The sequence below is a fragment of the Zonotrichia albicollis genome, chromosome 2 (assembly GCF_047830755.1).
Source record: "Zonotrichia albicollis isolate bZonAlb1 chromosome 2, bZonAlb1.hap1, whole genome shotgun sequence".
NCBI lineage: Eukaryota > Metazoa > Chordata > Aves > Passeriformes > Passerellidae > Zonotrichia > Zonotrichia albicollis.
In genome coordinates, this window is record NC_133820.1 from 49,861,658 (window position 1) to 49,887,842 (window position 26,185).

The 26,185-nt window shown below is 39.1% G+C and overlaps 1 protein-coding gene across 10 annotated transcripts in view; it reads left to right on the forward strand.

The window, feature by feature from the left end:
- FAT3 (FAT atypical cadherin 3) overlaps positions 1 to 26,185 on the forward strand; it is a 333,148-nt gene that overhangs the window by 196,530 nt on the left and 110,433 nt on the right. For all 10 annotated transcript variants that reach the window (XR_012578991.1, XM_014266195.3, XM_014266196.3 and 7 more), the window contains exon 4: positions 4,243 to 4,304. Coding sequence is in view for 9 of the 10 variants with exons in the window: in XM_014266195.3 (XP_014121670.2) it covers positions 4,243 to 4,304 (62 nt within the window). In the remaining variant the exon portion in view is untranslated. The remainder of the gene's footprint in view (positions 1 to 4,242; positions 4,305 to 26,185) is intronic.

The following is a 26,185-nucleotide window of genomic DNA, read 5'->3' on the forward strand; positions in this document are numbered from 1 at the left end:
CTGAACTTTTCCCTTCTTTAGCACATCTCAGTGTGTTGAAAGCATTACCCCAGGCATCAGTGGTGAGTGTTCAAATGTCTCGATCACACGTCTGAGCCCTTATAACTGGTGGTTTGTAAGATGATGAGTTGGCTGATGTATTGGCTAAATTTTCAGGATTTCTTTGTTGCTCCAGTTCTTTCTTGTGTGCCACTAAAGATGCTTCTAAGCACTAAGGCAAGTCTGCTTTTTTACCCACCCTACATCTCTGGTTTCCCCATCCACATTTTAAAGTGATGAGATGAAGAACATTGCTGTTTCTTCTCCATCTACATGCTGAATTTACTTTTACAGGGACACTGTAAATTGTCTTATCCAGTGAGGTTTTGGTAGAATGTTCCCCTGTCAGTGTCAGCTGGGACTTGTGACTGTGTCCTGCAATGTTAGGGGACATGTGTTCACCTTCCAGCATTTCCAAACTCTATAACAGGAGTAGAACAATAATTATTATTTGTTAAGATAGGAAAAATACTCCAACAGCAAAAGTGGAAAGTATCATAGAAAAGCAAGTTGTGTAAGATCTCCAAGGTGTTATATAGCAAGTTGTCTCAAAGCTGAAATATTTGGTCAAACAATGTTTTGGAATTTCACAAAACAGCTCATTTATGTGGTCTGAGGAACAAATGTGCCAGGATAAGGGGAAAGACGTTTTAACTCACAAAATCAAAGAAAAGTATGAAATTCTGTGAGGAGAAGGAGAATGACATAACCTTGTTTGTTGGTGGATGGTGTTACTGTAAATAACTTCTCTAGTGAATACAATTTTCCTCTCCACTTTTATGGATGTTCTTAAAGATCACAGTTATAAATATCTCCTGCCCTTAGCAGGACCATGATGTTTCCCTGCATATTTGAGAAAAACTGTTTGAGAGGTGTGCAACAACTTCTGAAGCTTGTTAATGGTTTTGACTATTTTTTTATAAATGTGTGCTGTATTTCCCAGCTGGCTTTGGAGGGTTGTCCATATGGTGGTGTCCATAAGGGCTACAGCACATATTGAAGATAAGGAAAAAAGGAAGGGTCATTTTTTTATCATTGTCCCCTTGTGACATTAGGCAGGGAGCAGAGCCTAACATAATTTCCTGAGGTTTATTTTTCTCTGAGTTATTTTCTTTAGATAATACCTTTACACCATAACAGAGTATGACAATTTAATGCAGTTAGATAAGAGCTAACACTGGGATATTGTCTCTTGTGCAAAGGCAAGTTTTTCTCAGTTGCCCCAGTGTCTGAAAAATAAAGTTCTACATCCTGCTAAATATTGCTATTATTATGTATCTGTGGCATGGAGTAGTGAACACAAGAGGGTGGAACATAGTAAGGTTTTCATAAAACCCAGGAAATTAATTTCTTTGAGACTGGACTGGTAAAGCTGTGGGTAGTCTTAGACATAACTGGCATATTTATTTTTTCAGTTTTGATGATTACTCTTCATAATTTCTTGAAATACAGTTTTGTAGCCTGAAAGAACCAGATTCATATCCACACCGATACATTACAATTATTCAATAAATATTAACATCAAGTAACTGTGCCCTGATTTTATGTGCAGTTGTATTTTGAGCAGTAGTGTGTGACGGTGTGACCTGTCCCTGACACCAGGAATGTGTGTGACACCAGTGAGCAGCCAGGACACTGCAGTGAGGCCATCATGGTGCCAGGTGGGACAGAGAACGGGAGAGGAAACTAAAGCCTCATAGCTGCAACACATAGGAACAGTAATTAAATAATTTCTACACATTAATTTAGCAGCCTGATGAAACTTCCCAGAATAGGTGTGGTATGCTGCCTTTAAAGCAAAAACAAGCAGTTGTGATGGCTCACAATCAACATGCTTCACAGTCAGGTCTGCAGAACTGAGGGTGATGGTCTGCTACCTGCCCCCTTTAGGATCAGCTGTTAAATCTGAGTGATAAATCCTCTGAGATCTGCTACATTTAAAATACTGGCAGTTCTGTTGTAGAGACTTGCTATGCGTTCATATATATCTCTTTTGGAAGAAAATTCAGGTCTAAAGGCACTCTGAGAATTATTGCAGTCAAAAAGGCTCTGCATTAAACACAGACACCTCCTTTGTGATAGCAGTAGTTTTGTGAGGAGGAGCAGCAGTAGTAGTAGTTTTAGTTTTACCACTATAAGACAAGTACTAAGAGTTCATGATGTTCAGTTTCAAGTGTCAGCTCTTGGTCTTCAAAAGGAATGTGAATTTCTCTGCCTGAAGAGGATGGTGAGGACAGGGATCTTCTATTATTTACAGCTAGATGTTGGAATCCCTAAAGTTAGAGGGTTTTTGTAACATGATGTTAACATCATGTCTCCATTGTATGTCTTGAGACTGATGTGCTGGAAATGAAAGCAAAAAGCTCTTCACTGGTCTGATTTGTCCAGTGTTGTCCATATTTGGACGTTCTGCCGCAGTAAGTGGGTTCCTTTTTAAAACGTGGGTTCCTGGCACAGTTGGACCTATATCTACCCTTTGACCCCATACTAGAGATCTCTTTTTTAACAATAAGCTAAGGTAGAGTTCACAGTGGCGCATTAGGAATGAAGGAAGTGGAAGATAATATAAAAATTATCATACCCCGTACTGTGATTGGGCTGTGCTTGGTAAATATCCATAGTGGCCATGCATATGATGAATAGGGATATTTCAAATTTTAAATCTTTATATTTATTGGGGTTGAACTTCTTTCATAATTAGGAGCTACATGCCTGTGTCTTTGAGTTCTTTTTAGACATGGGGGGATCTTGTGTGAATGACACCAATTTATCATCTGTGCTGTCATTTCTGTTTAAACTGATGCATTGAGTAGATAGATGTCTCCCATATGGTGTAACAGTTTTGAATACTTACAACTATTTGATGCAGGCAATACCAGTTTTGTTTTTTCAGCTTTTTGCCAGCACCAGCTTCTTCCACGTAATTATAACAATTGGCTCTTAATTTCTGTGACCTCCCCTTGGGTGTCACTTCTGTGGTCTGATGTATCTTGTAACAGATTTCAGTCTGAAATCCTGGAGGCAGAGTGCACTTCCCTTTGTTCATTTCATCCCATTACTACAAGTAATATTTCTCCCATTCTCACCAAAATAAGTAAATGGATTTCTCCAAGGAGAAGGTAATAGCATATGAGGAGCTGTAGCTCTAGAAGACTTCTGGGACTAGAAGTCTTATGTAGATGTTGCTGATGGGGTGTTTTAAGGATTCATTGTCATCATGGATTTGTGTTTCGATGCTTGGCTGGTCTGATTAATTCAATAAGTAGAATAGTTCATCCAGGAAGAATTTATTTTCTTGTTTCCCTTGGTAATCTTTAAGATGACAAATTCTTGAGAACAAGTCGGCCCAATGGAGTTGTCTCCAAAATCAGCTTTATGTCTAGGAAAAGAACAAGAACATAATGCATTTTCCCATCCAAAGAAATGTTTTCTACAAGGGAAGACCCAAATCTGCCCTTTAAAACTTGAGTAAGAACAAAATAAAAAACTAAGCTACGTTCCTAGAAGGTATGCATCCCTTTTCTTAAGGGAATTTGGAAGTGTTTCCTTTTCTTTCCATGGTATAAATCTGGCAACAGTTTAATCATTCATGGAAGTACATTGCCTAAAAAAAGATATCTTGATCATCCTCATGTAAAAAGGTACTTTATTTTAAAGACTCAGTTTGAGCATGGAACAAATTGATGAAATTGTAGAACAAAACTTTCAATACATTAGAATTATTATATATGGAAACCATTATTACAGAAATAACCTTCTTTGTCAAGTGTTCTTGGTGTGGAAGTAATCAGCATCCTATCCCATTAATTGTTTGAGAACTCTGAAATCTTTAATGAGGTTTTTTACAGAAGAATTTCAGTCATATGCAAATGATTCATTGAAACTCTTAATCATAAGACAAATAGTGATTCATTAGTGAGTTTTTTACATTCACTGTAATAAATGTAGCATGTTAACTGTAGACTGTTTCTCAGTTATTTTTCTCACAGCATTTTTTTAAAAGATTCATTGCTGGTCAGAAAGTGATAATGGTTGGGCTGAGAAATAAAATGCTTGACAGCTGTCAAGAGATCTGTGTCTGATATAGCTTCAAATAGATTTTTTTCCCCTTTGACTGTTTTAAAAATTAATTTGTATTCAGGTTGATAAAAATATATATTTTTCAATGATATTGACAATTAAATATCATCGTTTTTTTCACAGGTCTGATTACCACAACATCTAGAAAATTGGATCGGGAACAGCAAGCAGAACATTTTTTAGAGGTAAGTTTAAGTGGAAAATATATGTTAAGAGGGTAGCTGATTTTTGTAGTTTAAAATCACTTCTTGCTATTCCAGGAGAGTGGTATTTTCCTTTCTCCTCATTTATAACAGAATCACACAAAGCTGGGAATTGCCTGATTATACAGAAGAAATAAAATATTTTGCACTTTGTAAGCACAGGAAAAAAAATTAAAAAAACTTGAACACTTGTTTTCCACCTCTAATCTACTTCAGTTAAGTCCTTTATTGTAGCTCTTAAATTTTTTTTGTGGCAGAAATTTAGAATATCCAGAGCAAAATATTTTTAAAAATTACGTAGAATGACCCTAAGCCTGCCAAGACTTTTAGTCTCCCAGGTTAAACTGGTTTAAATTTTGCATCTTGGATCTAGTGTGCAACCTGATAATTTGGATGAAAGCAAACTTTGGACTTTTTGACATTCACTGAATTATCAGAATTTTTTTTTTAAGCTTTCGCTTATTGGGACTGTTAGCAACAATTTTCAGGTTAAAAATTGCCTTCTAAAACTGAGTATCTAAACCATTCCCTTGGTCCTTGTGATGAATGTTTCTCTTTATAAGGAGCTCACATGTGTTGTATATGGAGTGATGTACTTGTAAAACTACTGGTTTTGCCACATGTGTTTTCTTTCACACTGCTGTACACCATGCTGTGGGGATTTTTCCTTTGGGTAAAAGTTCCTTGACTCTGTTCTTTTGTCTATTTGTGAAGTAAGGAATTCTTGATTCCTGTTGGTACAAGTAAAAAGAACCATATTGTCGCACATAATCAATCACCTTTACTAGGAAATGCTCTTCAAATCCATACAAGCTAAAAAACATCTGGTCACAGCAGTTCCCAGTACAATCACTTTTTGACAGCAAAATGCAGTAAAATATATATTGGCATACTCATTAGGTTTTTTATTTGCTAGAAATCCCAAATTGTTTTGGTTAGTGCAGAACACAGGAGAGAAGGGTTGATTATTACTATACATGTTTGGGTTGGGTTTTTTTTCTTGATAATTCACTGTTGTTTTACACATTCCATATCATAAATAAAAGGAGGGAAATACAAGGATTTTTCCCTTTTTAGGATTTAAGTTGTAAAGTTAGTAATGCAGTCATGTATTCCAATAACTTCAAGTTTCCCAGTTTATACTGTCAAAGAAAAAATAGAATGAAAAGGGCATTGATTTGAAGTGTGTCTGTTGATGAGAATCTTGGGTTTGTAAGTCTGCTTTGCTCTGCAGAGAAGGACCAGGTAATCCTGGTGGACAACAAGATAGCACAAAATGAAACACAGGAGGTTCCATCTGAATATCAGGAAAAAACTTCTTTCCTGTGAGGGTGACAAAGCACTAGAACAGGTTGCACAGGGAGGTTGTGGAGTCTCTCCCTCTGGAGGTACTGAAAACCTGCCTGGACATGATCCTGCCCAGCCAGCTGTAGATTAACCTGCTTTAGCAGGGCTTGGACTAGATGAGCTCCACAGGTCCCTTCCAACATCAGTGATTCTGTGATTTATGTGTTTGCCTCAGCAATCTCAGCAAAACATGCCACATACACATTTTCCAAGGGATTCCCATACAGATGCGGAGTGCTACTATTAATAGTAAAAAGAAAAATTAGTTACTTACAGGAATTTGGCTTTAGTCATCAATACAAGTTAATCTGTTCTTTCCCCTGAATTGTATCTTGCTTGAAAAAATAACATTCTGCAAGATTTTGGGGGCTGAAGATGCAGTAGAGAGAAATTTGTGTCTGACACTGCTCCAAGGCTTGTGAATGGGGAGTGCGGTGGAGAGCAGGCTACGTAGAGGAGAAACACAGGAGCAGGGTGTCCTGCAGAAGTGCAGATGTGACCACATTGTAAAGCCCACCTGGAAACAGTGAGTGGGAAAGGGAATTGGACTCTGGTGGAGCCCCAGCCCCGGTGGTCAGGTTGCCCCTTTGAGCTGGTGCTGAATCGCTGCCCATCGCTGCCTCCTGGGAGGCGCGTTTGGCCGCACATCCGCGCCTAGGCTGGGATCCAGAGCCGGGCTGGCCGGGCTCTGCTTGTTCTTGTGGCAAACTGAGAAACGTTTTCTGAAATGCCTGTCTGTCTGTGTGTAATTAACCCCCTGGGGAGGCCGTAATTGCCTAGACAGCCGTGGTTTCCCTGTAGTGCAGTGCTTCCCTTCCGGCTTCATTTCATACCCTGCTTCCAGGAGTCGGTCTGGTGTAAAGGAGCGCAAACTTGGCTCCCTTTGAAAAGCTCTGATTAGTACTTGACCTAGCAACCCTTGCTGCCCTTTGCCCAGTGTCTGTGTGAGCCACTGAGAGACCTTTCCAAGATAAAAATTTTTAATTATTTTTAATAAGCCTGTCTTTGACAGAGATGCTATACCCTGTAAGTACCTGCCTGCATTTACTTAGCAAATTTCATTGTTAACAGTATTTCCACCTGTTTCACAGAAGCTGTTAGGAAAATGAAGTGATACAGGGGAGCAGATGTTAGTTACTGAGGTTGTGTGTAGTGCCACTGCTTGTCTCCAGACCACCACTTGTGATGGCATAGAGTTGTTCTTCTGGAGTTGTCTGTCCCTGTCTGTACCAGAGGAAACAGGAATTATCAGCAAGGACTGGATGTGTATTTTTAAGGCTTCCATGCTTAGGAAAGGTGACTTTCCTTCTAAGTTGCATGAGAATTCTGTTGCAAAGTAAGTACTGAGGCCGAGGTCAGATGAGCATTTCTTCTTCGTTCCTCCTTTAATTGTCTTTAGATGTCTGGACCTGTGTCCGCAAGGATTTTTTTAATGGTAACTCAGGCTGCTGTCATAGGACTTACCAAGAGTATGTTCCAAAGTGAGTGCAGAAACATGTCTAGACCCTGAGCCAAAAGATGCACAAAGAAGTCAGAATTTGACTCCCCTTTAAAATCAGTGGGATATTCTGTTTGCTCTGGTGATATTTTTTGAGTATTGTTTGTTTTGTTATTTTGGAGTGAAGGGGTAGAAAAAGAATTGCTTCTCCCAGGTTTTACATTGATTGTGACGATGTTTTTAGCTCCCAAGTTGAGGGCTTAATTTTTTTCTGACACATTTAGAATGCCTTGCAAAGCTGCAACTTGTATTCAGTGCTTGTTATCAGATAGAATTTTACTGCTAAGGTTTAAATTGGATGTCACTGGATTTTATACAGGATGGTCTCTTGCTTTAGTGAATTCTTATTAATGGACTGATTCTGCCTGAAATGGGAGGAAAATGACCACTTGATTACATTACTTTCTCACATGAAGCAAGACAAAAGCATTTGTTCTATTTCACAGACTTTCTCAAATATTTTGTCATTAGGATGAAGTATTTAAATAACAGTCTGAAGGAGGAAAGGTAATACTGAGAGCTACCTGCTTGCTTTGCAAGTGAATGAGAATAGTGATGTATTTTCAAGTGAGATGAAAGTTTCAAGTGATTTGGCTTTATTCTCCTTCAGTAATTGAATACATCATCCTCTTCTTTCCTTCTTTTACTCCTCCTTCTTCAGCATATATGTTGTCTTCTAATAATTTCTATGTTAATACTTCACATTCTCTTCTCATATTATGCTCATTTACTAAAAAGAAGAAGCTAGAGGTGGAGAATGTTAGTGGAGTTTGAGCTATGGAAAAAAAAACCCTTACAAAAATAGTCTGTCAGTTTTTTTCTGCCCTCAGTTTTTGCAGATGCCTCCTTATGCCGGTTGACAGTTTTACAAACTCTAGTGATTTTGCTGTATGATTTTATTGAAACAGCTGCAGGAGTGGTGGAGGTCCTATAATAAGCATAAAAATTAAAGCATTTCATGCAGGATCTGCACCCTTGTATGGTGTCAGCTGATTCTGAGATTTCCAGAACATGAATAGTTTCTGGTCTGCCTTCCAGTGTACATGGGCACCTTGGTGGGAGAGGATTGTTGAATCCAGGCTACAATTCATTAACTTGCACATTCAGCCCAGAAAATGGATCTGAGCACATTTTCTCGCCCTGAGCAGTTTCTAAACACACTGTTACAGAGCCTTTGTTACTCCGCTTCCAACAAAGCCTCTGCAAAATGCACCCACCACTGAGCAGTTCAGCTTGTTGGGAATTGCTGTGTCAAGACCTGTGTTTAGCAAAAGAATGAGCCAGAAGAGTAACAGGCTTCAGTGTGCAATTCTAGCAACAGTCTTTGAAACTTCATGATTGAAGGGGTGAATTGACTGTAGTGAGAGATGACCTCTCCATCCTCTTGATAATGGTATATAATAGTTGATGCTTTTAAAGTGCTGAGGCTGTTTAGTCTCTCCCTGATGAGCACATGCAGCATGGGCTCTTCAGACATTTAGCCAATTTTGAAAATTATATCCGTAGTATCTGTCGGTCCAAAACACTAAAATAGCTATTTAAATTTACCACTGCAGATTCATTCACAAAATATCTTCTAACATTTGTCACAGTAAAAAACCTGACTATTCAAAGTGTCTCTAAAGAATAAAAGTAGCTGTTAATAAGCATGGTCAGAACTTTAAATCTCTTCAGAAGTGACAAAGCAACTGAAGGCAATAGGTTTAAAAATAGTGTTACAGCAGCTTTAGCCTTTCAAGGTCCAAGTCATGTACCCTAATTGAAGAGGAGGAGAAGTGGGAGCAGAGTATTGGCTTACTGCAGCTAATTTTTAGCCTCTTAGTGCTATCAGAATGGTAAGAGTGCCTCTCAAGTGCCCTGCTTTTGTCACAAATCAGTATACACAGGCTTCATCAATCTTCCTGCTGCGAAGCTCCAGCACAGCGCTGGGGAGGATGGCAGTAACAGTGCAAGGGGTCGTAATGAAGACAAATTGCTAAATCTGATGTGAGTGTCAAAATACATGGGCTGAGTGAAACACATTGGTTTCTATTTACTGTAGGTACACTAAGGGTACAATAAACTGTGTTACATGGCATGTATTTATATGCAGTAATTAGAGGGAAACATGATAATCTGCTGTAATTGAAGCCTTCTAAAAAGAATTCAAATTTCCACTCATTTAATGGCGAGCTGTAAATGTGAGGGGAATGTTGATAGAGGGATTATAATTTTATTCCACTTAGAATTTGGTACAGAATATCACTGTGGAAGTTGCTGCCGTGAAGTTTATGGCCACAGTTTGCAGGGGAGGAGGAGTTTGAAAACTTGCTAAGTGGCATTTAAAAATAGCACTACCTCTCAGTTCTTCCCACAAACACCACACTGGAGGCTCAGCATTGGACCAGCCTGTGTTCTCCACCAGCCTCCTCTTTTCCTGCAGCATCTCCCACACAAGAAGTTGACAAATTTAACTTTGTTTTGTTGTTGAGCCTGCTCACTTAGGCTGTAGCCTTTGCTAGTGGTGATGCCTGAAGTCAGTGGTCCTTTGTGAGAAGCTGCAACATTTTCTGAAGAATATAGGCAGCTGTGTGGCAATATGCTCATGTATATTTTTACAGGAGAATTACAAAAGCTGGAGTTCATTGGGTTTATGTAGCTGAATAGTGCTCTACAGCACATTGATTGCTTAAATCCTGGATTACAAGTCTGTGTAAGCATTTGTTTCATGGTTCTTTAGCATTGCCCACATTTGGCAGAGAAAGCTGCATTTTTTCTCAGTGACATGCTGGTGATGGTGTAAAAATGAGGCAGTGTGTCTGATTGAACATTTTGTCTGAGGTTTAAATGGGTCCAAAGGCACATGCCTTTCCCTTTTTAACACTGAAGCTTATCAGAAAATGCAGGGGAAAATATAAAATATAGGTAAACAGCCTCTTCTTTCCAGCTTGAGTTCAAAAGCTATTACTGGCTGTGCTTTCTGGAAATAAGAAAACTATTTTAACTAGTTTAACACCTGAAAGTATTTCTAGTTGGACAGTTTGTTTGTAGAGGCAGCCTTCTAAAAGGACAATGGAAGATGTATCAATGTCATCTTCAAATAGTGACACTGAACTTTAATGTCAACTTCAAAGTTAAGGGGAAAAAACAAAAGGAAAAAAAAAGGAAAGGAAGCAAAAAAGAAGAGAAAGAGGGTGGGGAGGAAAGAAAGGGAAGAAAACAAACAGTTCTAAAGAAAATCAAAACCATGTTGGTCTCATATTACCTCTCCAGAGGGGAAATCCACCTGGCCAGCGTGGTGTTGGATCTAGCAGAGAGGAGGTCTGGGCTTAGGGGCACAAACTGAGCTCGCTGACCCCGAGATGATGCAGGTTTCCTTCCTGCCCCCCGTGTTCTTCTGCTGCTCCCTTCAGAAATAGCCAACAACTTTCCAAGGGCAGGGGGTGACTGGAGGTTAAACCTGTCCTTCAGAGGCAGATTTACATATGACATTGCACACTGCCTCTCATGTGTATTGGGGCAGAAAGTCTTACACAGCAAAATGAGGGAAGAGTCCTGGTGTGATCCATCTGTCTGCAGTGACAAGTGGTCTCCTCTCCTTACTTACGTGATCTGGTAAGATGAGTAATTATCAAGTGCATCACTGAAAATATTACTAATTCCATTGGTAAGCGAGTGGTCTCTGTGCAAGAGATATGAACAGGAGTTTTAAACAGCAAAAGAATTAAGGTATCGTGTTTTTACAGATGTGTCTCTTTTATTATTACAAATTTCAATAGCTCCCAAATGTCCTATTATTTTAGATAATGCCTTGAGAAGTAACACAAGTAACAGAGCCTAAGCATTGGGAAGACTGAATTTAATAACACTTTTCTTCAGGCACATAGAATCTTAATTATGTTTTCTTATTAAATAAGAAAAAATATCTCCTTATAAATTTATAATAATGGTGCAAATTACACTTGGATTGAAAAACAAAAAAGAATTATGTGTTTAAAGTCCTTAGTATTCCATGTTAAATTCAGGTAGCCACTGGAAAATATGCCCACAACTCTGATGACACAATATATCTACCAAAGGGAAAGGGCAAGAATGGGTCTGTGTATATCGAAGAGTGATATAGCAGTGACCCTCAGCTCATTTTGCTTACTCAATGAAATACCAATAGCCTTGAAAGACGGTGTGCAAAGAATGTCTGTGACATTTCCATAAAATGTGTTGACTTCTAAGTCAACCCTGAGGATGCTCTGTTTGCTTTTTCACCTTATGCTAATGGCTGATTTAAATCTTTATTTTTAAAATAATAATAATAATAATAATAATAATAATAATAATAATAATAATAATAATAATAATAATAATAATCTCATTATTTTAACTTTCTCATTATTAGTTTGGTTCTCTTAAAATTGTTTTGCACATGCTAATGCCAGGATGGTGTTAAGGACAGATACACTACTGACAGTTCCATGAGTGCATCATTTATATCAGAGTACCTGACTCTGGCCTCTCTTGGAGAGTGTTTAAGCCATCCAGCTAATCTGACACTGTGTGGAAGTTCTTACATGGCAGGATTTTAATCCAGCAATAAAAATCTCACGTTTGTTTGGTAATCTATTTTATTGATACCAAATACCAATAATAAGGAAGAAAAGCATTCATCTTTTCTATCTTTAATGAGCTTCCTAAGTAAAAAATCTTCATAACTCAATATGCAAAACTGTGGGGTTTTGTTGTGAATGCTTGATGATTACAGGAATGAGCCAGAGCTTACAGACCTTCTGCAGGTGTAGTGTAAGCTTGTGTTAATTTATTTGGTATTAAAATAAAAAAGCACAGCTCATATTTTATTTATTCCCTCCTCAGCTCATAGAAAAGATTTGATTTTCCCAGTTCATTGACATACAATGAGAGATGTACCATCTACAGTGGAATACTGCCCCAAATACATTTTTTACTAAATCATGTTTCATTGGACAGTGAGTCTGCTAGAAATGGGCAGGGAGCAATTGGTATTATCATCCAGGATAAAAAACTAATTAATTACCTATTTAGATGAAAATATAGCCCAGTAAGATAGAGATGATTTTGCAGGTACTCATTCAAGTTCATGTTTTGAAGAGCTTGGCAAGATCAGAGTCACCCAGGGCTGAGGCTTTGGTTCATACACTGCTGTCTGCCATGGTGGTTGTGTCTCATTAGAAAAATCACATTTCTGATTGCCTACAGTTTTGCTTTAGTCAGGGAATGATTTGCATATATCTGACATTTGCAGAGGGAGGGAGGTTGTTTTACAGATTTCATGAATCACTGACCTGAACTGTTGGGTCGCGAAATGAATCTCCTCAAAGCTCAGCTCTGTTGGCTTTTTCATGCTGGGCATCAAAATGCCTCTTTTAGGATTTTCCTTGTAGACCCACAGCATTCTAGCAGCAGGTCTTGGCTCTAAGCACCTCAGCATGGAAGGAGATATTCAGCTTACAGACTTTGCATGCTATCTTATCAGGCGTTTTGCAAAACTTTTAAAGGCATAGCAGAAAAGATAGAATTGTGCCAGGAAGGAAATCCAGCCTGCAGTCAGTCACCCTGCAAGGTTCTTAGCATCTCCTGGGAGCCTAGGGGTGTATCAGCACTTCCTTGACCCTCTGGACCTAATTAAAATCGTACTGGACTCAGCATCATGATGTACTGCAACAAAGTTACCTTATGATTAACTGGCATAGTATTAACACATGTGTGATGTCACTGTGGAGAGGGGAAAGTATTATGCTAGGGGCTAGTTCAATTTCTTTGTGTATCCTGAGTGGTGTGCTTAGTCTGGCTTCAGTAGCAATGATTTTCCTAAACTTATCCCTAATAATCCGAGGTGTCATGGTTTGACCAGGAAGGAGTGGGAATTCTGGGAAGCTGTGGTCAAACCAATGAAGGTTTTGGGTTTGAGACTGGCGTCTGGTGTGGCCAGTGGGGTTTGGACACACCTCCGAGAATACACAGGGGTTAAAAGCAAGGCACTGCCCTTGGCACTTCCTCTTTTGGACACCGCGGCGAGGAGTTCAGATCTCTCTCCCCCGCCCAGCCTGTTGCTGCTGGGCGGGGGAGGGGCCGGCCATGCGGTAGGCCCAGGGCCTGGACAGAGATGGGGTTGAGGGGGCTTCGGGGGGGCTTCGAGGATGGAAGGGTGGAAGGTCCCAGAGAGTCAGCCCTCGGGCAGCCAGCCCCCCCCCCCCCCAGGAGAGCAGGCCACTGAAGGAGAAGGAGGGAGGAAGACTGCCCGGCCGGAGCGGCAGCGTGTGGGCAGCGTGCGTGGGAGTCGCTCCGGGACCGACAGCAGAGACTGAAAACTTTTAACCCTTTCTTGCATGATTGGGGCCTTGCAAAAATGCTAATCCTCCTCGAAGCTGAATAAGAAGGGAGATAAGAGATGAGATGTGGAGATGATTGGATGGGGAGAGATGATTTGGAGTGGCCTTTTGGCTGGACTTTTCTCGTGGCTATGGACTCAGTTGTTCCTGTGACACAGACTGCATTTAGGGGGAGGCAGTGCCTCAAAACCAGGAAGGTTCTTCGTGAGGACCCCCCGGCCCCAGGGGGTTGGAAAAATATGGGGGGGACAGATGTCCCAAAAGCAGAGACTGTGCCTTTTTGGAGTGAGACAAGGCATCCTTGAAAGACAACCCTAAAAGCAGCTCTGGTCCATGCCGTCAGTGGTGAGAGCACTGGGCATGGAAGGAACATGTCACAAGCGGCAAAAGGACTTTTTTTTTTTCCCGGGCGGTGCCGAAGTGACAAGGAAGCATCCGAGGTTTCAGTGTGTTTCCAGGAGAAGCCTATGGAACGAGAAGGACTCCTTTCCTCTTCATGAACTGATGTTTGAGTATACTAAAGTGTCGTACCGGGTGTTTTGGGAGAATGTATTGGATTGAGAAAGTCAGGGAGTGGGGAGGAGGAAAGTGGCTTTTTTGTAAGGTTTTCAATTTTTTTTTCTTTCTTTTCCTTATAGTCTTTCTCTATTTTCCTGTAGTTTAAGTAATAAAGTGGTCTTTATGTTTAAGTTAGAGCCTGTTTTGCTTATTCCTGGTCACATCTCACAGCAGACACCAGGGTGAGGCATTTTCATGGGGGGCACTGGCTCTGTGCCAGGCTCAAACCATGACACGAGGATAAAAGAATTAGACGTTGGTGCCCATGGCTGCATTTTTCCTCAGGTGTGTTGGAAATGGATGAGTGAATACATGAGAGAAATGCAATTTAAAATATACTCAATACCTCTCTCTTCTCTTTGCAGAACTACGAGATAGCAGAGCATTAGATCACTGCAGATGGGTGGAAAAGTATTATTAAAACATCAAGTTTTATTGCATGCTTTGAAAATTAGGTCTGCACTTGTGTTAAATGCTGTTGAAACAGAGAGGGATGTATTAGTGGTTTTCCTTCTTGTTTTGTAAATCATTCCTCATGCTAAGCTTGTGCAGGCAAATTCTGTGGTTAATCTATATCAAGCTTTTCTTTTCAGTCAGGATTAAGAAGTTTAGTCTAATGTTGCTTTCTCACTGAGGGATTAGCTCACAGATTAGCTCAGGGCTAACAGGTTTTTTCTTCATTGTATGTTTCTTAAGATCTGTAGCTCCCTTTTTTATGGGCTGAAGCCCACCTACCATGCCCAAATTGGTCTCATATATTCTTTCAGGGTGTCTCTCTTGCCAGGCTCTGTGCTTGGTGAAACAAAGACTCATTGTGCAAGGTGCACAGCTTTGCTAAATCTTCACATTTTTATATGAATGTACCAATGTTTTAATCTTCTGCAGAAGCCACAGGAAATCTTTCACATGATTCAAATCTATTTTAGATATACAGAGCCTTTGTGTTATGTGAATTGTCTGCTTTAGTGCAATATCATGTTTTTTGTAGCATGGGTAATACCCATCAGCTGCCAGACTGTTAATTTATGTCTGTAATGTTTGAGCACACAAACATGAATGCACGTACACGCATTTTGGAGAGGTCTCATTTTCCTGCCTTCTCAGCTAATACCAAGCTGAGAGTCGAATTTAGGGCAGGGGAGCATCTTCTTCCTCAGTTAGGAATGCATTGCATCTGTACTAAAATCCTTTCTGGGCATAGGAAATCCTAGTATGCCTTTTAATTAATCCATCATTTAGAAAAATGCCCTTAAACAAGATTTGCATCCATTTGTTCTTTCTCCCTGGGTGATCTGTTCTCAGCTGTTCCAAATTCAGGCTTGTTATTGCTAAAATAAAGTTGATTCTGCAATTTTTTCACAGCAACTTCACTTGCCACCACCATTTATATGCACCAAATCCAACCATCCTGCAATACCCTGTGCAGGGATCCCAGCACTAACTCTCCAATTCTGCTGTCTTGAGTGACCCTTGGGTTGATTTCACACATGTGTGGTTTGTCAGTGCTCTGTCCTCTGCATTTTTTTTTTCTTGTCTTCCCCTTTTTAGTGCTTTTCTTTTTCATGGGTTTATCATTTTCATACATTAAAAGCTCAGCATTTCACAAAACTGTCCACCAGTCCAGTCCATGCACTTGATGAGAACCTTTTCCCAGTACACAGTGAATGCACATTTTCTTTGAGCCTTATCACATCTCAAGAGTCTTCTCACTGTAGCCTGTAATGCCCTTCAATATAATGTAGTTTCCCTCTTTTTCTGATCTTTCAGATCTTTCCCACATGACCACCATATAATCCTTAAACATTCATATTGATCAAGAAGGATATACTGGACGGGATAGGAAAATGTCAAGCAAAATAGTGGTGATTTGAAAAAGTTGTGCCATTTGGGGTTTTCTTTTTGCATTTTAAAAGTAATTTGTTATGGTAAAAGGGCATCATTGTGTGAAATGTGCTGAAATAAGATTGGAGTTCTCAGCATAATTTGTAACATGACACCAATTAAGGTATTTACAAGATACCTAGAGATAATAAAACCTCTAATCGGGTTGAGAATCAGTTTACTAAGCATAATTGACACTTTTTTTCTCCCTAAATATATTATCACAGCACATAAGAATCCTAATGTTTTTCTTATCTGACTTGAGCTTGATAATAATCAGAGACCAAACAGTTATTTTACTTTTTATGAAGATATGATTTAAACAGAAAAGTACAAAGGCCCTGAAGCATCAAATGCAAAGAAATCGGCCCTCAAAACCAGTAATTTTCTTTTCACAGCCTAACAAATTTCATTTGTCAAGAAACAGATTAATCTCATCATTCTCAAATGTAATATTGCTGTTTGCTAATCTCTCATGATACGGAGACACTGAAAATGTTATCATAGCAGTCCTAAAGTACATTTTATGGTTTGGCAAAAAAAATAATACTTTCTTTGGCAAGGAATGTTCTAAATATTCAAAAGCAAGGATTAACATGAGCACTTCAGAGCAAAAATGTCAGAATCAAAATAAGGAGTTATTTTTTCTCACATTCCCTGGGAAAGTAAAAAATACAAATATTGCTAATAGCAGTCCAATTCATGGCTTTGACTTTTCTGAGATCCAGCATGTTATCTTTAATCCAGATACCAGTAAATAAGTTCATATTTTCTTCGACAACCTCAAATAGATCTTGTTTTTCCATTGTACTTTTTTGTCTTCCACTATCCTTCCAGATAGTTTTTGAAGTGTTGTATAAACTAAAAGAAGTGTTCTTAACTCTCAGATTTTAAAGACTTCATTGGGAAAAAAAACCGGGGAGAATATAAAAACATGGATTTTTTATATTGCCACACTAATTTAAAACCCTAACACTTGACCACAGTTTAAAAAACACTTGGAAAATTTCCACAAAATCATAAATTTTAGACCACACATTTTAGCTAAGCAGAGCTTTATTATCTGGTACAACAAAGTATGCCAAAATGGCATGATATCTGATGACTGAGAGGGACACAGAAGGCAGTGAGGGATGTCTGTTAGCATGGTCTCAGTAGACCATAATTTGTAGCAGAAGGAATCAAAATATTAACTGACATGTGAGATTAATTTGCATTTACTCCTTATCCTCCTCACCAAAACTCTGTTGTTCAAATGGACCTGCACAAACTCTCTCTGTGTAGCTTTGGACATATGTTTGTGGGATTGAATTGAATACTAAAGCCTGTTCTGTCCTTCCCACTGGCATTTACCAAGTGTGTGTACAGTTAAGGATCTTTCACTATTTTTGTTGCAATGCACTAAATACTGCCTGAGTGCAATCTTCTCTGCAGCACCTCTGCTGGGGAATGACATTTAAAAAGTAAAATAATACTTTCTTTGAATGCCTTCTCTTCAGGCATTCAATCCTCATAATATCTGACTCTCAGTTGGAAAGTATCAATTGAAAGCTGTGGCTTTTTTAATAAAAGGAAGTCTGAAGTGTACAGAAGATGTGTTATTTCTGCAGCCCTGGGAGGGTGCCTGATGATGGATCACAGTGGTGATCGGATGCCCAACTTCCAGCAAGCTGCTCAGGTCCCAAAAGAAATCCTTGCTGCTGCAGCACTGTGCTCAGCATGAGGCAGTCATTTATCCAGCTTCCTGACAAAGCACACTACCCAGCTCAGGGCTGTGGGCTGTTTTTCAGCTCATTCAGTTCTTGCAGAGTTAATTTGGTGTCCCCTTCCCTCTCTAAGCTATTGCTGAGAGCTACCTCATGACTTCCTAACTTGAGACACATCCCTGGTTTCTCTGGAGTGCAATAAGCTCCACTAGCCCTTGAATGCCTAAAAGGTAGTAGGTGAATAAATTACACATTTGTGCTCTATTTTCTAGAGGTTATTGAGAGCACATTCACCAAAACAGGAACTGCACTTGAACTTCACTTGATTGACAAACTGCCTCACTAAGCCTGTAAATCAGTTTTACATGTTTTGTCGTATGAGTAATCTGTGAATTAGATCTGCTCCTAATACTCCATTTCTAAAACTGGATGCACTTTTGGAGAGCAACTTTGTGTATATTTTGTATGGGATTTCTCAGAGGGAGCAGTGGCAGCCTCTCTAGGTAGTGTCAACCAGGGCTCCACACCATGAGTGAACATCTGCAGCAGTGACCCAGCACTGACCATAGGGATTGGTGTCTGGGGCTGGCACATCTGATTTGCCTGTGCCAAGGGATCCCACCTCCTGCACTGCTCCTGACAGGATGTACTTCTGCTGTTCAAGACCTCCCATAAATCAGGAGCTTCCTCACAGCTGTTTCCAACACAGCTATTTCTATACCCTGCCCCTTTAACACCTCCTGAGACAGTCTCAAAAGCAAAGCAGCCCCTGAAACTTAACTTTTTCAATCTTTCCTGCTAAAAGCCAACAAAGCAACTCATTAGAGGTTCCTTCTTTCTGCTTCCTCCTTTTGCTTCCTTCACCTAGTGAGGGCTAATTGGAGGCCCATAAAATGAGTCCAGGGAAATTCACCACTTTCTCCCATATATCAGTCCTGCACTCCCAAATTGGGCATATTGTCTCATGCAGTGTTTTACTGTCCCCCAGACCACATTATCAGGGAGGCAGTCTCACAAAGGTTAATGGCATTACTTGGCTGTGTCTCCATCTGACATTCCTGCTCATCCCTCCAAATCCAGTCGTTTCACCAGTCGCTTTAGATGCCTCTGCTGCCGTTAATTGGGTACTGCTTCCCACTGACTTCAAACTCAGTTCTATAAATTGTAACTACTAGTAGCTGATTGTCCCTACTCTTAACTTTCATTTCACAACTGGGAAAAGTATGTGATATACCTGTCTTTTCAACCCTACTCTTTGACATTTGCAGTCCAATTATTGGTCACCTTGGCCATCCATTCAGTCCAGCTGTCCTCCCATTGGTATGCTGTGTGTCAACACCTACCCCATACAGTGCCCTAATGGGAAAATAAACAGTAAATTAAGAGCCTGTAAAAATCCAATAAAGAGTGACTTTGACTCCATAAACCATGGAAGTGAAGCTGAGGTGTTCTAAGCAGTCGCTGGTATCCCAGTCTGGAATTGCTGCTCTGTGTTTTTAGAGTGGCACAGCTTACTGGTGTCAGGCAAGATATCTATCTATTGAGGGCCATGGTGCCCATGCAGTAAGAAAATGAACCTTAAGGGCTATGCATGTTAAGATTTCTGTATTACATTCTTGAATCGATGGCTGTCATCAGTAGAAGGCAGTAAATTTATATTAATCATTCTTGATTAAATATTTCCTTTCTGCAGATAAAAAGTATGCTTCCTAAGCTCTACTCACATTTTATATTTTCTTGACCCTTTGCACAGCAGTGAATGCCATCCTGTGGCTACAAAACCCAAATGCATGTTAAAAACTAATTCTGCAGAAGAATTGAAGCGCTAAGAATATTTTAAAAGTTGTGTTCTTTTAAAATTCCTTCTGCACTGCAGGAGTGGAATACCATCTTATTATTATTCCAACACATAAAGTTCCCTTTCCAGGACTCCAGGCACTATGCAATTAATTAATTATAACAGTATTAATTGATTAATTAATATTAATAACCTGAACATTTTAATGTGTTCCAAGTGTTACTCTGGGAAATTAAGGTTTTGGGACAGAATTTTTTCTTTTCAACACATTTGGGATATTATAACCTGGGGACAGCTTTTCCTGTTGTATCGTTGCCCCAAAATGACTTTGTTCCCATACACACACCTAGTTATTTATGTTGGCAGTACAGTCTTGACACATTCTGAAAAATTTTCATGTACATCGCTGTTCACAGGATCACTGGCTATGTGTGTAACAGATTGAACAGGAAAAAAACATTGTGCTGAAGAAAATAATTGCCGGTGAAATTGCTGTTTCTTTAAAGCAAAAAGGAAATCCCACGTTTGCCCAGGTGCTAAATAAGATTGTTGCCAGTCAGTTATCAGGTATGCAGTGGTGCACACCTTCCCTGCCCTTTAGCTGAGTACTTCAGGATGAGTGCCCTCACAGCTTTTGGGTGCTCATCCTGAAGGCTGGGCAAAAGCTCAATGAGAATTAAAACTACTGAAATGAGGTTGTTGAGCTCTGGATGCCACCCTGTTCTCACCAAAGTCAATGGGAAAATTCCCATTGATTTCCAAGTCTGAGGGTTTCACAGCTGGCCCGCGCTTCCCTACCAAGAGGGTGCCTGTAATTATTTGGCTGCTCAGACAGCATGAGGGTGATTTTTGTCTTTACACTAGCTCTGTCTCCAGTTGTGCAGTATCTGTGTACCCCACTGGCCACAGCATGGCTGGGGAGGCTGAGACTGGTCTCAGGTGTCTGTAGTGATTTTTAGAGATTCCGCAGAGCTGAGAAAAGAGCTAAACTGACTTAGTGAAAAAGGGGATTACAGTAAACCTGCCCCTAAAGGTACACTTAGCTTGTGTCAGTCTTGTCTAGTGAGAAAGAACAAGGTTTGTAGTGTGTCTGGTGAAACACAGGGTCCTGCTGCACCCATCAGGGAAAGGGATGATAGCTCTCATTCTTGATCACCAGAACAGTTTCCTGAATTTCAGTTTCACATCTTTGCACTGGACGCAACATCTGAGCCTGTTTGCCAGGTTGAGTTTTCCAAGCTGGGAAATCAATGTGAGAAAAGTAAAAATGGTCCAAGAATGTGAGTTTTACTTCAAAATTGGAATCTTCTTTTTTTTTCCCATGCTGATTGATTCTCCAACCAGCTTGTAAATTTGACCCCATGCCAATAAAAATTAGCTAGTAGATATTTACAGGACATATAAAATCAAAGACGAGTAGAGGTTGAGATAATAAGGCTTGTCTGTGTTGCATGTTAGATGAAAGTTTGATTAAATATGGCCCAATTAATGCCTTTTATCTGTCCAAAATTGATTTGTAACAGAAAGTTGTGAAGTAGGCATCAAGAAGTCAAGTATAACATTTTGTTACTAAAATCAAAGCAACTATTGATGTGATTTACTTTAACCTGGTCTGACAAAAAGGGGATGATACTGTGATTTAAAAAATCTGCCTTGGGAAGAACTCCAACAACAAGGCTTCTTATTCATGCTTATGTCCTTCACCTTATTTTAATTACTTTTCATACTGATTTTCTGAGAATTTTTATACTGTTTTGTAAGATATTTTAGGATGGAATCCTCATCTGACTCCAAAAATTACTTTATTCAGATATGCATGAATAATTGCTATGATAGTGTCTTCTAATTTGATTAAAATTTTACTTTGCACCTCCTTGATAACCAAAGAAATTACTGTCAAATAACTTGAATATCACCAAAAAAAATCATATCTTCTTTTTTTTTTCCTTTTTTATTAATGAAAACAGTCAGTGCAGTCTTCCTGGGTGACTATTCAGTAAACACAGATAAATTTCTGAGGCCTAAACCATACATTTTTGCTTTTTGCAATTTAAAATATCTCTAAAGGATATTCAAAAATTGGGAAAAGCCTGTATCACTTAAAAATCTGATTTATATATCTTCTTCCCAGCTACAAAATCAATTTTTTATTTATCAGTTTTCTAATGGGTAAGCTTTATTTTGAACATAAAACTGTGGAAGCTTCATTTTTAGTGAGAAAAAACTAAATTGCATTTAAATGTCAGAGGCTGCTCATCAGTCTGTCAGCTGTAAAACTGTCTTTGAAACTTTTTTACCTGTGTGTGTGGATGGATAGCACTCATTTCTTGCATATTGTGGAAAAACAGTGTAAGATGAAAATTGGGTATTTTCAACATTACTGATAGGACGCAAAGGCTTTTACATTAACATCAATGGTTTTGGCTTTGCCTCCTTTGGTATTGATCAAAGGCTTGTTGGTAAGTGATGAGTTCAAAGATAGAGATTTTTGGGAGAGGGGAGTTTGGGGGGTGAACTCTAAGTTTCTCTCTGTAGTTAAATTGCAGAATTAATCACTAAAATTGCAGTTGTACAGTGCATGTTCTTCAGTGCCCAAACATCTTAGTAAACTTGCCCCTGCCTGACTAGGGGAGCTGGAATGCCTCTCCTCCTTTTGCTCTCTCATTGCCATTGCTCCCTGCTATCTGCCTTTTGGGGGGATTTGTTTTCTTTTGGCAGTTCATTTTAAACCCTGGGTATTTCTGTAGCCTGTTTGTAGCACAGATGCACAAACAGTTTATTGGTGGGTGGAGGTGGCTGCAAGTGGGTGACAGGAGAGGAATGTCTGGAGGAGGAGCTGGAGATGGGGCTGGATTTGGCTTAATCTGGTTTTGGCCAGAGACAAGGTGGTGTCATCCCCTGTTAGCACAACCAAGTGCTGCTGAGGAGAAAAAAAAAAGAAACTGCTGCCTGTCTTTTGAAAATCCCTGGTTCTGCTTTATATAGAAGCATAGAATTTGACATGTTGCTATAAAGTTTTCCTATAAAGTACATAAATAATATATGAATTATGTGCAGTGTTCCTATAATGTAAATAATATATGCAGTATATGCAGTGTTCCTATAAAGTAAATAAATAGTATATGCAGTGTTCCTATAAAGTAAATAAATCTAAGGAACTACTGTGTATATCTTTCATCTCATTGCTGGCCAAATAAGGATTTTTACCTCCTCAGGAACAGCAATCTTGTTTTGAAACTGACCATCTCTGAGCCTCACCTGAGGATGCTTCATCCAACATCAGAGGGCAGTGGATGTCAGCGTGACAAAAACTGTTTAGAAGTAGGTTTTTATATTACAGTTTGGGACACAAGATGATTATTCCCTTTGAAGACTGAAAGTCTCAGTTGAAGTTATTGCTTTGTTGTAACAGAAGCTTCTGCCACAATATTTTTAAGGGTGTACAGAGCAAGCTCTTTCACACTATGCCTTCTCCTGGAGGACCTTGAGCAGCTTGTGCCACATTAGCATGAGGCAGTGCTGCTGATTTAGTGCCAGACAAATGGAGGGCTATTGCCCCACACTGTTCTGAATTCAAGAGTTTCTGCTAAAGGAGCTGGGAGTTAATTCCCAGTCAGTTTTGGTATCTGGGGATCTGTGCTACAAGCTGACACGGCTGCACACCCAAACAAGGGTGTAAAGTAAATACTGTTGATTAGTTAACTCCATAGTGATTAGTAGCTTGATTAAATAGCTTGATTAAATTTTGGCAATAAATCAGCACGTATTTTTTTAGCTGTTAATAGTTATAAATTATTAATAGTAGAGAAATATCTTGGAAGTATGGATAGCATATTCTGTCTTTATTAATAGCCAGAATGGTTTTCTTACATGATTACACATATGACTGGTCTAGTATGAAAAAATGTAAGTTTGGAGATGTGTAACAATCTTCATAATTTTGGGGAAACTGAAGAAGGTGTTTGGTTCCTTATTATCAAGTATCATTTGTGGATAGAAAATGAAGAGTAATTGAATCTTTGTGAAAACATCACTGTGGTGAGCTTACAAGTTGATGCACACCTCTTTTGAAGCACAAAAACTGAGAGCTACTGTATTTTCTGAGTGCTAAGATAAGATTTTTGGAGAATGGCATTATCTGTAGAGGTAGATCTGATAGAGGGGAACTTATCTATTTAATCACAGGTGTTTCTTTTCACAAGAAAAGCAAAATCCACAAATGGCTGAAGTAGATATTGAGGTATGAATCAGTTTAAAATTGACATAGAGAGTACTACTGACATTAAACTGCATGCATATCTTGATTTGCAAGCTTTGTGTTATTTAAATCTGCTTGAAGTGAAATATTCTCACATTGGACTATTCATTTTCTGTTCACAAAACTCTCAGATTGTAATCTTCACTTTCAGCAGGAGCTAAACACCTTCTTCAAAGTTTACTGTGAAGATCAATAGGCAACTTTCATCTTCTTTCTCATTTATGGGCCGTGATGGTAGTTCTGTTTAGTGATAGGTTGTTTCTCAAGAGGTTTCATATGCCTAAAAAAATAATTTTTAAGCAATTGCATATCATACTTTATCTTGTTTGTAAGGTGCCAGTCTGACGGTGAGTAAATGTTCTTCGACAGGTATTATCAGGGGACAGTTTGGAGTGTGTTCTGCTTTTCAAGTCTTTCTTCATTATATATTTAGCAAGACTCATTACTGTAGATTCATGAGCAAAGAGGAAGCTGATAATGTACTCAAAAGACTTTTACAATCATTGTTTGGAGACTGAGGTTGATGTTCTTACTGTGATCATCTCAAATTTGCCAATCTTCTTGTTGCAAACTTTGCAAACTGCTCAACATGAGATATGGTATGTGCAGTTTCAAGGTGCTGTTATCACCTAGAAGGTCAGAAAAAGTCCTGGTTGAGCAATGCTTTTTCTTACCAGAAGATTTCTGCTGAATCTTAGTTGACTGTATTACATTTAGGCAGTAGAGGTAAAATTTTCTGTATTTAATTCCACTGGTAGAAGTAAGAGGGACTTCTGGAAAGTGACTGCCTTAGAGTCACTTCTAAACAAAATTTAATCTATATTTCATCAAATGCATGATGAAATTATGAACTAAGCATTCATAAGGATTGTAGTTGTCTTTTTACTCAGGAAAAGGAATGGGAAGGTGCTTTATGAGGCTGCCTGGAGGAGTTTCCTTTAACGCATGGCAGGCTGCTCTGTTTTCTGGGAATCTAATGGAGCAATGGTTGGTTCTGCATTTAGCATGTATTGATTGAAGAACACTGTAAATAAAGGCTGATGCACAAAGGTCGTCAGGGTCTCCAGACTCTAATGAACTTTAAAAGCAGTGCTTGTGGAAAACTGTTATTTTTCTTTTAGAGGGTCAAGAGCTATGCAGATTCTTCCTTTTATTGCTACTAAATCTGAAATATAGGTCTTTAGTTTCTTTACAAGGACTTGTTTACTGTTTCTGTTTCCAAAAAGCTTGTAGAATAAAGTGTGACACATGATAAATGTAATAGATGTAGTAGCAATGTTTTTGGACTTTTAAATCACCCATTCTGATACTGCATTCTGCCAGGTCCTTTGGTTACCATCTACTGGTCTCAGCATTCTGAGTCTGACAAAAGTTAAGATTTGAAGCCCCTAAGGCTTTCTTCAGTACACTCTTCTAATATTTAGGTTTGCAAATACTACAGGGAGCATTTAACTCTAAATGAAAAAGCCTGCCTTCTTCCTTTCTTCCTGTCTTTTGGCAATACAGCGCTGAAATTACCTGATGTCATCGTTAATTCTCAAATGGTTTAACAGACCGTTATGCATCGTTTTCAAGCTTGAGTGTGGCTGGAAGCCATTGACATTCCTAATCAAACACCTAGAGTGTTTATGTCAGTAATAATCTCTATTTAAAATGTACTCTAAATTATTTATTTCTCATACCTGGCCAGAGTGAATGTAGTAATATTTTTTACAAACAAAGATTTCCCAGATTAGCAAAGGAAAAGGAAGATGGATCATATTGATATGATTGGAACTCTTTTGGACAAGAATTATGATTTGTCTTTTGGGACAGCACCACATCCTATTAGAATAAGTGAAATAAGCACTTACCCATTTCTTTCCCACAGTTCCTAGATAAGGGATTAGAAAGATAAAGTATCTAGTTTGCTACAGCTAACTCAGTATTTGTTTTGAAGAAAAAAGAAAAAATATATTTATTTTTCTCTCATATTCTGTATATCTTTGAGCTACACTACCTTCACTTTGTAGCAATAATCTGACATGAAGTTCAGTAAAAGCATGCATTTCAGAAAAATATTTCCTTGTAAGAATTTAGCCACGAGTTTAGTCTCTCTCTGAAGTCGGCAGAGATAGTAATTCAGTGCGTTTGACTTTAAAGTTGTATTCATCCCTCGATGAGCTCTCCTTTATAATCTTTCACTTCTCCCATTCTGGCTGAATTCCAGAGACTTACAATAGGTACTGCAGCTCGTTTACACACTGGCAGAAGAAACAAACCCATTAGTCACTAACAGCAGGGGTATGCCTTAACTCTCCTGCTCCCTTTGATCATTTTTCTGCCTTCAGTAGCTCAACCAGATTCTCTTTTCTAAGGTTTTCTGAAGCAAAATTAGCATTTCTTGCTGGGGGAAGGGAGTGACTTTTACCTGAAAATCTCCTTGTGCACGCTCCTTTGATGAGGCACAAGCATCTCAGCTCACTTCATTTTGCAT